This window comes from Heptranchias perlo, chromosome 10 (assembly GCF_035084215.1).
Source record: "Heptranchias perlo isolate sHepPer1 chromosome 10, sHepPer1.hap1, whole genome shotgun sequence".
Classification (NCBI taxonomy): domain Eukaryota; kingdom Metazoa; phylum Chordata; class Chondrichthyes; order Hexanchiformes; family Hexanchidae; genus Heptranchias; species Heptranchias perlo.
Window position 1 is genome coordinate 8,570,438 of NC_090334.1, and position 12,468 is coordinate 8,582,905.

The following is a 12,468-nucleotide window of genomic DNA, read 5'->3' on the forward strand; positions in this document are numbered from 1 at the left end:
TCGAGGAATGAAGCAGAGTCTGGGACTGTCATGATTGGGGAATGAAGGAGAGTCTGGGACGGTGAGGATTGAGGAATGAAGGAGAGTCTGGGACAGTGATGATCGAGGAATGAAGGAGAGTCTGGGACAGTGATGATCGAGGAATGAAGGAGACTCTGGGACAGTGATGAACGAGGAATGAAGGAGACTCTGGGACAGTGATGGTGAAGGAATGAAGGAGAGGCTGGGACAGTGATGATCGGGGAATGAAGGAGAGTCTGAGACGTGTTAATTGGGGAATGAAGAAGAGTCTGGGACAGTGTTCATCGGAGAATGAAGGAGGCTGTGGGACAGTGATCATCGGGTAATGAAGGAGAGTATGGAACAGTGATGATCGAGGAATTGATAGTATGGGACAGTGATGATCGAGGAATGAAGGAGAGTCTGGAACGGTGATGATCGAGGAATGAAGGAGAGTCTAGGACAGTGATGATCGAGGAATGAAGGAGAGTCTGGGATAGTGATGATCGAGGAATGAAGGAGAGCCTGGGACAGTGATGATCGAGGAATGATGGAGATGCTGGGACAGTGATGATCGGGGAATGATGGAGAGTCTGGGATCGTGATGGTGAAAGAATGAAGGAGAGTCTGGGACCGCAATGATCGAGGAATGAAGGAGAGTCTGTGATAGTGATGATCGAGGAATGAAGGAAAGTCTGGGTCAGTGATGATCGAGGAATGAAGGAGAGTCTGGGATAGTGATGATCGAGGAATGAAGCAGAGTCTGGGATAGTGATGGTGAAGGAATGAAGGAGAGTCTGGAACGGTGATGATCGAGAATTGAAGGAGAGCCTGGGAGAGTGATGATCGAGGAAATAAGGAGAGTCTGGGATCGTGAAGGTGAAGGAATGAAGGAGAGGCTGCGACAGTGATGATCGAGGAATGAAGGAGTCTGGAACAGTGACGTTCGAGGAATGAAGTAGAGTCTGGGATGTTGATCATCGAGGAATGTTGGAGAGTCTGGGACAGTGATGATCGAGGAATGAAGGAGAGTCTGGGACAGTGATGATCGAGGAATGAAGGAGAGTCTGGGACAGTGATGATTGAGGAATGAAGGAGAGTGTGGGACAGTGATGATCGAGGAATGAAGGAGAGTCTGGGACAGTGATGATCGAGGAATGAAGGAGAGTCTGGGACAGTGATGATTGAGGAATGAAGGAGAGTCTGGGTCAGTGATGATCGAGGAATGAAGGAAAGTCTGGGTCCGTGATGATCGAGGAATGAAGGGAAGTCTGGATCAGTGATGATCGAGGAATGAAGGAAAGTCTGGGTCCGTGATGATCGAGGAGTGAAGGAGAGTCTGGGACAGTGATGATCGAGGAATGAAGGAAAGTCTGGGTCCGTGATGATCGAGGAATGAAGGAGAGTCTGGGATAGTGATGATCGAGGAATGGAGAGTCTGGGATGGTGGCAATCGAGGAATGAAGGAGAGTCTGGAACGGTGATGATTGAGGAATGAAGGAGAATCTGGGATAGTGAAGGTGAAGGAATGATGGCGAGTCTGGCTCCGTGATGATCGAGGAATGATGGAGATGCTGGGACCGTGATGATCAAGGAATGATGGATAGTCTGGATCAGTGATGATCGAGGGATGAATGAGTGTCTGGTAAGATAATGATCGAGGAATGACGGAGAGCCTGGGACGGTGCTGATCGAGGAATGAAGGAGAGTCTGGGACAGTGATGATCGAGGAACGAAGGGAGTCTGGAACGGTGATGATCGAGGAGTGAAGGAGAGTCTGGGACATTGATGATCGAGGAATGGGGAGTGTGGGATGATGGCAATCGAAGAATGAAGGAGAGTCTGGAACGGTGATGATCGAGGAGTGAAGCAGAGTCTTGGACAGTGATGATTGAGGAATGAAGGGGAGTCTGGGACAGTGATGATTGAGGAATGGAGGAGAGTCTGGGATAGTGATGGTGAAGGAATGAAGGAGAGTCTGGGACAATGATGATTGAGGAATGAAGGGGAGTCTGGGACAGTGATGTTTGAGGAATGGAGGAGAGTCTGGGATAGTGTTCATCGGAGAATGAAGGAGGCTGTGGGACAGTGATCATCGGGTAATGAAGGAGAGTATGGAACAGTGATGATCGAGGAATTGATAGTATGGGACAGTGATGATCGAGGAATGAAGGAGAGTCTGGAACGGTGATGATCGAGGAATGAAGGAGAGTCTAGGACAGTGATGATCGAGGAATGAAGGAGAGTCTGGGATAGTGATGATCGAGGAATGAAGGAGAGCCTGGGACAGTGATGATCGAGGAATGATGGAGATGCTGGGACAGTGATGATCGGGGAATGATGGAGAGTCTGGGATCGTGATGGTGAAAGAATGAAGGAGAGTCTGGGACCGCAATGATCGAGGAATGAAGGAGAGTCTGTGATAGTGATGATCGAGGAATGAAGGAAAGTCTGGGTCAGTGATGATCGAGGAATGAAGGAGAGTCTGGGATAGTGATGATCGAGGAATGAAGCAGAGTCTGGGATAGTGATGGTGAAGGAATGAAGGAGAGTCTGGAACGGTGATGATCGAGAATTGAAGGAGAGCCTGGGAGAGTGATGATCGAGGAAATAAGGAGAGTCTGGGATCGTGAAGGTGAAGGAATGAAGGAGAGGCTGCGACAGTGATGATCGAGGAATGAAGGAGTCTGGAACAGTGACGTTCGAGGAATGAAGTAGAGTCTGGGATGTTGATCATCGAGGAATGTTGGAGAGTCTGGGACAGTGATGATCGAGGAATGAAGGAGAGTCTGGGACAGTGATGATCGAGGAATGAAGGAGAGTCTGGGACAGTGATGATTGAGGAATGAAGGAGAGTGTGGGACAGTGATGATCGAGGAATGAAGGAGAGTCTGGGACAGTGATGATCGAGGAATGAAGGAGAGTCTGGGACAGTGATGATTGAGGAATGAAGGAGAGTCTGGGTCAGTGATGATCGAGGAATGAAGGAAAGTCTGGGTCCGTGATGATCGAGGAATGAAGGGAAGTCTGGATCAGTGATGATCGAGGAATGAAGGAAAGTCTGGGTCCGTGATGATCGAGGAGTGAAGGAGAGTCTGGGACAGTGATGATCGAGGAATGAAGGAAAGTCTGGGTCCGTGATGATCGAGGAATGAAGGAGAGTCTGGGATAGTGATGATCGAGGAATGGAGAGTCTGGGATGGTGGCAATCGAGGAATGAAGGAGAGTCTGGAACGGTGATGATTGAGGAATGAAGGAGAATCTGGGATAGTGAAGGTGAAGGAATGATGGCGAGTCTGGCTCCGTGATGATCGAGGAATGATGGAGATGCTGGGACCGTGATGATCAAGGAATGATGGATAGTCTGGATCAGTGATGATCGAGGGATGAATGAGTGTCTGGTAAGATAATGATCGAGGAATGACGGAGAGCCTGGGACGGTGCTGATCGAGGAATGAAGGAGAGTCTGGGACAGTGATGATCGAGGAACGAAGGGAGTCTGGAACGGTGATGATCGAGGAGTGAAGGAGAGTCTGGGACATTGATGATCGAGGAATGGGGAGTGTGGGATGATGGCAATCGAAGAATGAAGGAGAGTCTGGAACGGTGATGATCGAGGAGTGAAGCAGAGTCTTGGACAGTGATGATTGAGGAATGAAGGGGAGTCTGGGACAGTGATGATTGAGGAATGGAGGAGAGTCTGGGATAGTGATGGTGAAGGAATGAAGGAGAGTCTGGGACAATGATGATTGAGGAATGAAGGGGAGTCTGGGACAGTGATGTTTGAGGAATGGAGGAGAGTCTGGGATAGTGATGGTGAAGGAATGAAGGAGAGTCTGGGACAGTGATGATTGAGGAATGAAGGGGAGTCTGGGATACGATGATCGAGGAATGAAGGAGAGTCTGGGACAGTGATGATTGAGGAATGAAGGAGAGTCTGGGATACGATGATCGAGGAATGAAGCAGAGTCTGGGACTGTCATGATTTGGGAATGAAGCAGATTCTGGGTCCGTGATGATCGAGGAAATAAGTAGAGTCTGAGACAGTGATGATCGAGGAATAAAAGAGAGTCTGGAATAGTGAAGGTGAAGGAATGAAGGAGAGTCTGGGATAGTTATGATCAGGTCATGAAGGAGAATCTGGTACAGTGACGATCGATGAATGAAGGAGAGTCTGGGACGGTGAGGATTGAGGAATGAAGGAGAGTCTGGGTCGTGAAGATCGGGGAATTAAGGAGAGTCTGGGACGATGATGATCGAGGAAAGAACAGCATGTGGGACAGTGATGATTGAGGAATTGAGGAGAGTCTGCGACGGTGAAGGTGAAGGAACGAAGGAGAGTCTGGTACAGTGATAATCGGAGAATGAAGGTGAATCTCGGACGGTGATGGTGAAGGAATGAAGGTGTGTCTGGGACATTGATAATCGGGGAATGAAGGAGAATCTGGGACGGTGATGATCGAGGAATGAAGGAGAGTCTGGGACTGTGATGGTCAAGGAAGGAACGAGAGTCTGGGACGGTTATGGTGAAGGAATGAAGGAGAATCTGGGACAGTGATGGTTTTTTTTTATTTGTTCATGGGATTTGGGCGTCACTGGCTAGGCCGGCATTTATTGCCCATCCCTAATTGCCCTTGAGAAGGTGGTGGTGAGTCGCCTTCTTGAACCGCTGCAGTCCGTGTGGTGAAGTTTCTTGCAGTGCTGTTAGGAAGGGAGTTCCAGGATTTCCAAGTTGGGATGGTGTGTGACTTGGAGGGGAACGTGCAGGTGGTATTGTTCCCATGTAGCTGCTGCTCTTGTCCTTCTAGATGATTGAGGTCGCGGGTTTGGGAGGTGCTGTCGAAGAAGCCTTGGCGAGATGGTACACACTGCAGCCACAGTGCGCCGGTGGTGAAGGGAGTGAATGTTTAGGGTGGTGGATGGGGTGCCAATCAAGCGGGCTGGATGGTGTCGAGCTTCTTGAGTGTTGTTGGAGCTGCACTCATCCAGGCAAGTGGAGAGTATTCCATCACACTCCTGACTTGTGCCTTGTGGGTGGTGTTCAGTTCCATTCGCAACCCCTCAAATAATGAAGGCTTTGGGGAGTCTGGAGGTGATCACTCGCCGCAGAATACCCAGCCTCTGACCTGCTCTTGTAGCCACAGTATTTATATGGCAGGCTCAGTTAAATTTCTGGTCAATGGTGACCCCCAGGATGTTGGGGGATTCTGTGATGGTAATGCCGTTGAATGTCATGGGGAGGTGGTTCGACTCTCTCTTGTTGGAGATGGTCATTGCCTGGCACTTATCTGGCGCGAATGTTACTTGCCACTTATGAGCCCAAGCCTGGATGTTGTCCAGGTCTTGCTGCATGCGGGCTCGGACTGCTTCATTATTTGAGGGGTTGCGAATGGAACTGAACACTGTGCAATCATCAGCGAACATCCCCATTTCTGACCTTATGATGGAGGGAAGGTCATTGATGAAGCAGCTGAAGATGGTTGGCCCTTGGACACTGCCCTGAGGAACTCCTGCAGCAATGACCTAGGGCTGAGATGATTGGCCTCCAACAACCACTAAAATCTTCCCTTGTGCTTGCTATGACTCCAGCCACTGGAGAGTTTTCCCCCTGCTTCCCATTGACTTCAATTTTACTCGGACTCCTTGGTGCCACACTTGGTCAAATGCTGCCTTGATGTCAAGGGCAGTCACTCTCACCTCACCTCTGGAATTCAGCTCTTTTGTTCATGTTTGGACCAAGGCTGTAATGAGGTCTGGAGCCGAGTGGTCCTGGCGGAATCCAAACTGAGCATCGGTGAGCAGGTTATTGGTGAGTAAGTGCCGCTTGATAGCACTGTCGACAACACCTTCCATCACTTTGCTGATGATTGAGACTAGACTGATGGGGCGGTAATTGGCCGGATTGGATTTGTCCTGCTTTTTGTGGACAGGACATACCTGGGCAATTTTCCACATTGTCGGGTAGATGCCAGTGTTGTAGTTGTACTGGATCAGCTTGTCCAGAGGCGCAGCTCGTTCTGGAGCACAAGTCGGGATGTTGTCGGGCCCATAGCTTTTGCTGCATCCAGTGCACTCAGCCGTTTCTTGATATCACGTGGAGTGAATCGTATTGGCTGAAGACTGGCTTCTGTGATGGTGGGGATATCGGGAGGAGGCCGAGATGGATCATCCACTCGGCCCTTCTGGATGAAGATGGTTGCAAACGCTTCAGCCTTGTCTTTTGCACTCACGTGCTGGACTCCGCCATCATTGAGGATGGGGATGTTTGCAGAGCCTCCTCCTCACATTAGTTGTTTAATTGTCCACCACCATTCATGACTGGATGTGGCAGGACTGCAGAGCTTTGATCTGATCCGTTGGTTGTGGAATCGCTTAGCTCTGTCTTTCGCATGTTGCTTCCGCTGTTTAGCATGCATGTAGTCCTGAGTTGTAGCTGCACCAGGTTGGCACCTCATTTTTTGGTCCGCCTGGTGCTGCTCCTGGCATGCTATTCTACACTCCTCATTGAACCAGGGTTGATCCCCTGGCTTGTTGGTAATGGTAGAGTGAGGAATATGCTGGGCCATGAGATTACAGATTGTGCTGAAATACAATTCTGCTGCTGCTGATGGCCCATAGTGCCTCATGGATGCCCAGTTTTGAGCTGCTAGATCTGTTCTGTATCTATCCCATTTAGCACAGTGGTAGTGCCACACAACACATTGGATGGTGTCCTCAGTGCGAAGACAGGACTTCATCTCCATGAGGACTGTACGGTGGTCACTCCTACCAATACTGTTATGGACAGATGCATTTGCGACAGGTAGATTGGTGAGGACGAGGTCAAGTCAGTTTTTCCCTCGTGTTGGTTCGCTCACCACCTGCCGCAGGCCCAGTCTGGCAGCTGTGTCCTTCAGGACTCGGCCAGCTCGGTCAGTAGTGGTGCTACCGAGCCACTCTTGGTGATGGACATTGAAGTCTCCCATCCAGAGATCATTCTGTGCCCTTGCTACCCTCAGTGCTTCTCAACATGGAGGATGACTGATTCATCAGCTGAGGGAGGGCAGTAGGTGGTAATCAGCAGGAGGTTTCCTTGCCGATGTTTGACCTAATGCATGAGATTCAGAGTCAATGTTGAGGACTCCCATGGCCACTCCCTCCTGACTGTATATCACTGTACCGCCACCTCTGGTGGGTCTGTCTTGCCGGTGGGACAGGACATACCCAGGGATGGTGATGGAAGAGTCTGGGACGTTGGCTGAAAGGTATGATTCTGTGAGTATGGCTATGTCAGACTGTTGCTTGACTAGTCTGTGGGACAGCTCTCCCAATTTTGGCACAAGTCCCCAGATGTTAGTGAGGAGGACTGTGCAGGGTCGACTGGGCTTGGTTTGCCTTTGTCATGTCCGGTGCTTCGTGGTCCGTCCGGTTTTATTCTTATTATGACTTTTTTTCGCGAGATTTTACAACTGAGAGGCTTGCTAGGCCATTTCAGAGGGCAATGAAGAATCAGCCACATTGCTGTGGGTCTGGAGTCACATATAGGCCAGACCGGGTAATGACGGCAGGTTTCCTTCCCTAAAGGACATTAGTGAACCAGATGGGTTTTTCCGACAATCCGGTAGTTTCATGGCCACCGTTATTGATACTCGTATTTTAATTCCAGATTTTATTGAATTAAATTAAATTATTTAGAATTTAAATTCCCCAGCTGCTGTGGCAGGATTTTAACTCATGACTCCGGATTATTAGTCCAGGCCTACTGGATTACTAGTTCACTAACATAACCACTGTGCTACCGTACCCGTCAAGGGAACAACGCGTGTCGGGGATAGTGATGGTCGTCTAAAGTCTGGACCTTGGATGAATTGCCGTGTTGTTGTGGGGCTTGGTTGCCTGCCTGATCTTCGATCCGGAGCCTGGCTGGGTTTCAGAGCTGGTCTTCAGATCTGACCCCACAGCTCTTGAGGAAGGGAGGTGCAGTGAGTGGGTTTGCAATGTGAAGATCTCTTGTCCATTGTTTCTGGAACCCATAGCTGTGCTGATAACTGCCCTCCCCAGTTTGTGACTGAGTCATACAGTACAGGAGGACCCCAGATTTGATCTGCAGTAAGTACTGGGCTGTTGGATCCCAAGGGCAGTTAATCTCGATGCCCTTGCGATTATTAAAGTAGGTCGGGGTTGCTGCTCCCCGGGTGTATTTGCACATGTGGGGCAAGAGCAAGATTGGTCCAATGGTGATCGTTCCATGATTGAACAGTCGGCCAACACTCACTGTCATAGAAAAGGTACCACGAGTGCCACCACTGGTTGTGGAACGTTGCTCGCCACAAGGTAGAGCCTTGTGAAGTGGAGGGTAGATAATTGGATTGGGATGAAAAATGTTGTGAATTGAATTGACCAACAGTGCAGTTAAAAGGCGTGAACACCCTAAGCAGGTCGTTAAAACCGGACTCCAGGCTGAACAGGGCTTTGATCAGCGTCAGGACAACCTGACGGAATCTAAAATCAAAACTGAAAATGCTGGAAATACTCGGCAAGTCAGGCAGCACCTGTGGATAAAAGAACAGAGTTCACGTTTCAGGTTGATGACCCTTCGTCAGAACTGGACGTTGTTGAAGTTTGAATAGTTTTTAAACAAGTAGAGAGCCAGGGAAAGTCGGGGGTGGGGGGGAAGGGGAGGGGAGGAAAGAACAAAAGGGAAGGTCTCTGATAGGGTGGAGGGCAGGAGTGATTAAATGACAAAAAGGATGATGGTGCAAGGCAAGGAGGGTGGAAATGGGGCAAGTAAAGAAACAAAAGATGGGTCTCGAGCTGCCATCTTCAGGAGGGGAGGAGATTGAAGGAAAAAGAAATGAACACATTGGGCATTTCTGGTATGCTTCACACAGGCACTTCAGCCCTAGGCTGCAAAGGCCTAGTGTGACAGTTGTTGACTTTAGGTTACGTCTCACAAATCAAAGGTTTAAGGCAAGTGCAGTGACATTGGTGTGTGCCAAGTGACCTCAGCACCCTTTCTGTTCACACTAACTTTGGTGTGCGCGAATTGTCCTTACAGCCCTTTTTGTTCACTATTTCACTGTAACATTGATGTGATCCAATTATCCTCAGTGCCCTTTATGTTCATTATTTCAGACCGTCAATGGCAATGTGGAAGCGAAGTGCGTGTGTTTCTATCGCAGACGAGACATTTCAAGCAGTCTTATTGCACTCGCTGACAAACATGCAAGTAAGTGTATTTTTAATATATTAATTCTTGTGATATAGGAGTTTCTCGCAAGGCCAGCATTTATTGCCCATCCCTCGTTGTCCTTTTTTAACCGCTGCAGTCTATGCGGTGAAGGTACTCCTACAATGCTGATAGGTAGGAAGTTCCAGGATTTTGACCCAGCAATGATGAAGGAATGACGATATATGTCCAAGTTGGAATGGTGTGTGACTTTGACGGGAACTTGGAGGTTATGGTGTTTCCATGACCTGTTGCCTTTGTCCTTCTAGGTGGTAGAGGTCATGGGTTTGGAAGGTGCTGTCGAAGAAACTGTTGAGAATTGCTGTAGTGCATCCTGTAGATCGTACACACTGTAGCCACGGTGTTTGAGGTGGTGGATGGGCTGTCGATCAAGTGGGCTGTTTTGTCCTGGATGGTGTCGAGCTTGTTGAGTGTTGTTGGAGCTACACCCATCCAAGCAAGTAGAGAATATTCCATCACACTCCTGACTTGTGCCTTGTAGGTGGTGGAGAAGCTTTGGGGAGTCAGGAGGTGAGTCACTCACTGCAGAATACCCAGCCTCTGACCTGCTCTTGTAGCCACGGCATTTATGTGGCTGGTCCAGTTGAGTTTCTGGTCAATGGTGACCCCCAGGATGTTGATGGTAATGAATGTCGGGGGAGGTGGTTAGACTCTTGTCTTGTTGCAGATGGTCATTGCCTGGCACTTGTGTGACGTGAATATTATTTGCCACTTATGAGCCCAAGCCTGGATGTTGTCCAGGTCTTGCTGCATGCGGGCATGGACTGCTTCATTATCTGAAGAATTGCAAATGGAGCTGAATACTGTGCAATCATCAGTGAACAGCTCCACTTCTGACTTTATGATGGAGGGAAGGTCATTGATGAAGCAGCTGAAGATAGTTGGACCTGAGATACTGCCCTGAGGAACACCTGCAGCGATGTCCTAGGGCTGAAATGATTGGCCTCCAACAACCACTACCATCTTCCTTTGTGCCAGGTATGACTCCAGCTACTGGAGAGTTTTCCCCTGATCCCCAGTGACTTCAGTTTTACTCGGGCTCCTTGGTGCCACACTCGGTCAAATGCTGCCTTGATGTCAAGGGCAGTCCGTCTCACCTCACCTCTGGAATTCAGCTCTTTTGTCCATGTTTGGACCAAGGCTGTAATGAGGTCTGGAGCTGAGTGGTCCTGATGGAACTGAGCATTGGTAAGCAGGTTATTCGTGAGTAAGTGCTGCTTGACAGCACTGTTAATGACTCCTTCCAGCACTTTGCTGATGATTGAAAGTAGGCTGATAGGATGGTAATTGGCTGGGTTAGATTTGTCCTGCTTTTTCTGGACAGGACATACCTGGGCAATTTTCCATTTGTTATAGCGGTACTAGAACAGCTTGGCTAGTTCTGGAGCACAAGTCTTCAGCATTTCAGCCGGAATGTTGTCGGGACCCATAGCCTTCGCTGTTATCCAGAGCGCTCAGCCATTTCTTGATTATCACGTGGGGTGAATCGAATTGGCTGAAGACTGGCTTCTCTGATGGTGGGGACCTCAGGAAGAGGCCGAGAAGGATCATCCACTCGGCCCTTCTGGCTGAAGGTGGTTGCGAACGCTTCAGCCTTGTCTTTTGCACTCACGTGCTGGGGTCCGCCATCATTGAGGATGGAGATGTTCATAGAGTCTCTTGCTCCTGTTAGTTATTTAATTGTCCACCACCATTCATGACTGGATGTGGCCGGACTGCAGATCTTTGATCCGATCCGTTGGTTGTGGGATCGCTTGGCTCTGCCTGTAGCATGCTGCTTCTGCTGTTTAGCATGCATGTAGTCCTGTGTTGTAACTTCACCAGGTTGGCACTTCATTTTCAGGTAAGCCTAGCTTGCTCTTCTACACTCCTCATTGAACCAGGGTTGATCCCCTGGATTGTTGGTAATGGTAGAGTGAGGGATATGCCGGACCATGAGGTTACAGATTGTGCTGGAATACAATTCTGCTGCTGCTGATGGCCCACAGCGCCTCATGGATGCCCAGTTTTGAGCTGCTAGATCTGTTCTGAATTTATCCCATTTAGCACGGTGGTTGTGCCACACAACACGTTGGATGGTATCCTCAATGTGAAGACGGGACTTCGTCTCCACAAGGATAGTGGTGGTCACCCCTACCAATACTGTCATGGACAGGTGTATCTGCGACAGGTAGGTTGGTGAGGACGAGGTCAAGTAGGTTTTTCTCTCTTGTTGGTTCTCTCACCACCTGCCACAGGCCCAGTCTGGCAGCTATGTCTTCAGGAATCGGCCAGCTCGGACAGTAGTGGTGCTACCGAGCCACTCTTGGTGATGGACATTGAAGTCCCCCACCCAGAGTACGTTCTGGCCCTTGATATTTCCAAGTGGTGTTCAACATGGAGGAATACTGATTCAACAGCTGAGGAAGGGCAGTAGTTGGTAATCAGCAGGAGATTTATTTGCCCATGTTTGATCTGAAGCCACGAGACTTCATGCGGTCTGGTGTTAACTGTAAGGGCTTCCAGAGCCACTCCCCTCGACTGGGTATATCCTGCCCAGGAAAGGTGAGGAGGAGTATGGGACGTTAGCCGATAGGTATGATTCTGTAATTATGGCTCTGACAGGCCGTTACTAGACTAATCTGAGAGACAGCTCTCCCAACTTCGGGCACCAGTCCCCAGGTGTTAGTGAGGAGTACAATGCAGGGTCGACAGGGCTGGCTGTTCCTTTGTCATGTCCTGATGCAACGCCTAGGTCGCACCAGAGTGGTCTGTCCGGTTTTGTTTTTGCTTCCTTTCTTGTGGTTCGATACAACTGAGTGGCTTCGCCAGGCCACTTCAGAGGGTAGTTAAGAGTCAACCACGTTGGCGTGGGACTGGAGTTGCATCTTGGCCAGACTGGGTAAGGAGAGCAGGTTTCCTTCACTAAAGGATATTAGCGAGCCAGTTGGGTTTTTATGACAATCCGACAGCTCCACGGTCACTTCAAACTGAAATCAAATTCTCAAACTGCCCTGGTGGGTTTTGAACTCACGATCTACTGGATTATTAATCCAGGCCTCTGGGTTACTAGCCCAGTAACGTAACCACTACACTACTGTATCTGCTTTGTCTTTGGGTTATGTTAGAGGAGAAAATCCTAGAGCGTGTGACAGTTTCGCAATGCTTTGCTTATTGCAATCTGCGAATCCCACTCTTGTTCTCTTCAGATCCTGCTCTGCATTTCATAAAACCTAACTCTTCGTACATAGAAACATAGA

General features: G+C 49.2%; 1 protein-coding gene across 2 annotated transcripts in view; it reads left to right on the forward strand.

Moving 5' to 3' along the window:
* The window catches only part of mta1 (metastasis associated 1), a 236,745-nt gene that overhangs the window by 71,517 nt on the left and 152,760 nt on the right, over positions 1 to 12,468 (forward strand). For both annotated transcript variants that reach the window (XM_067991195.1, XM_067991197.1), the window contains exon 3: positions 9,115 to 9,208. In XM_067991195.1, coding sequence (XP_067847296.1) covers positions 9,115 to 9,208 — 94 coding nt within the window. The remainder of the gene's footprint in view (positions 1 to 9,114; positions 9,209 to 12,468) is intronic.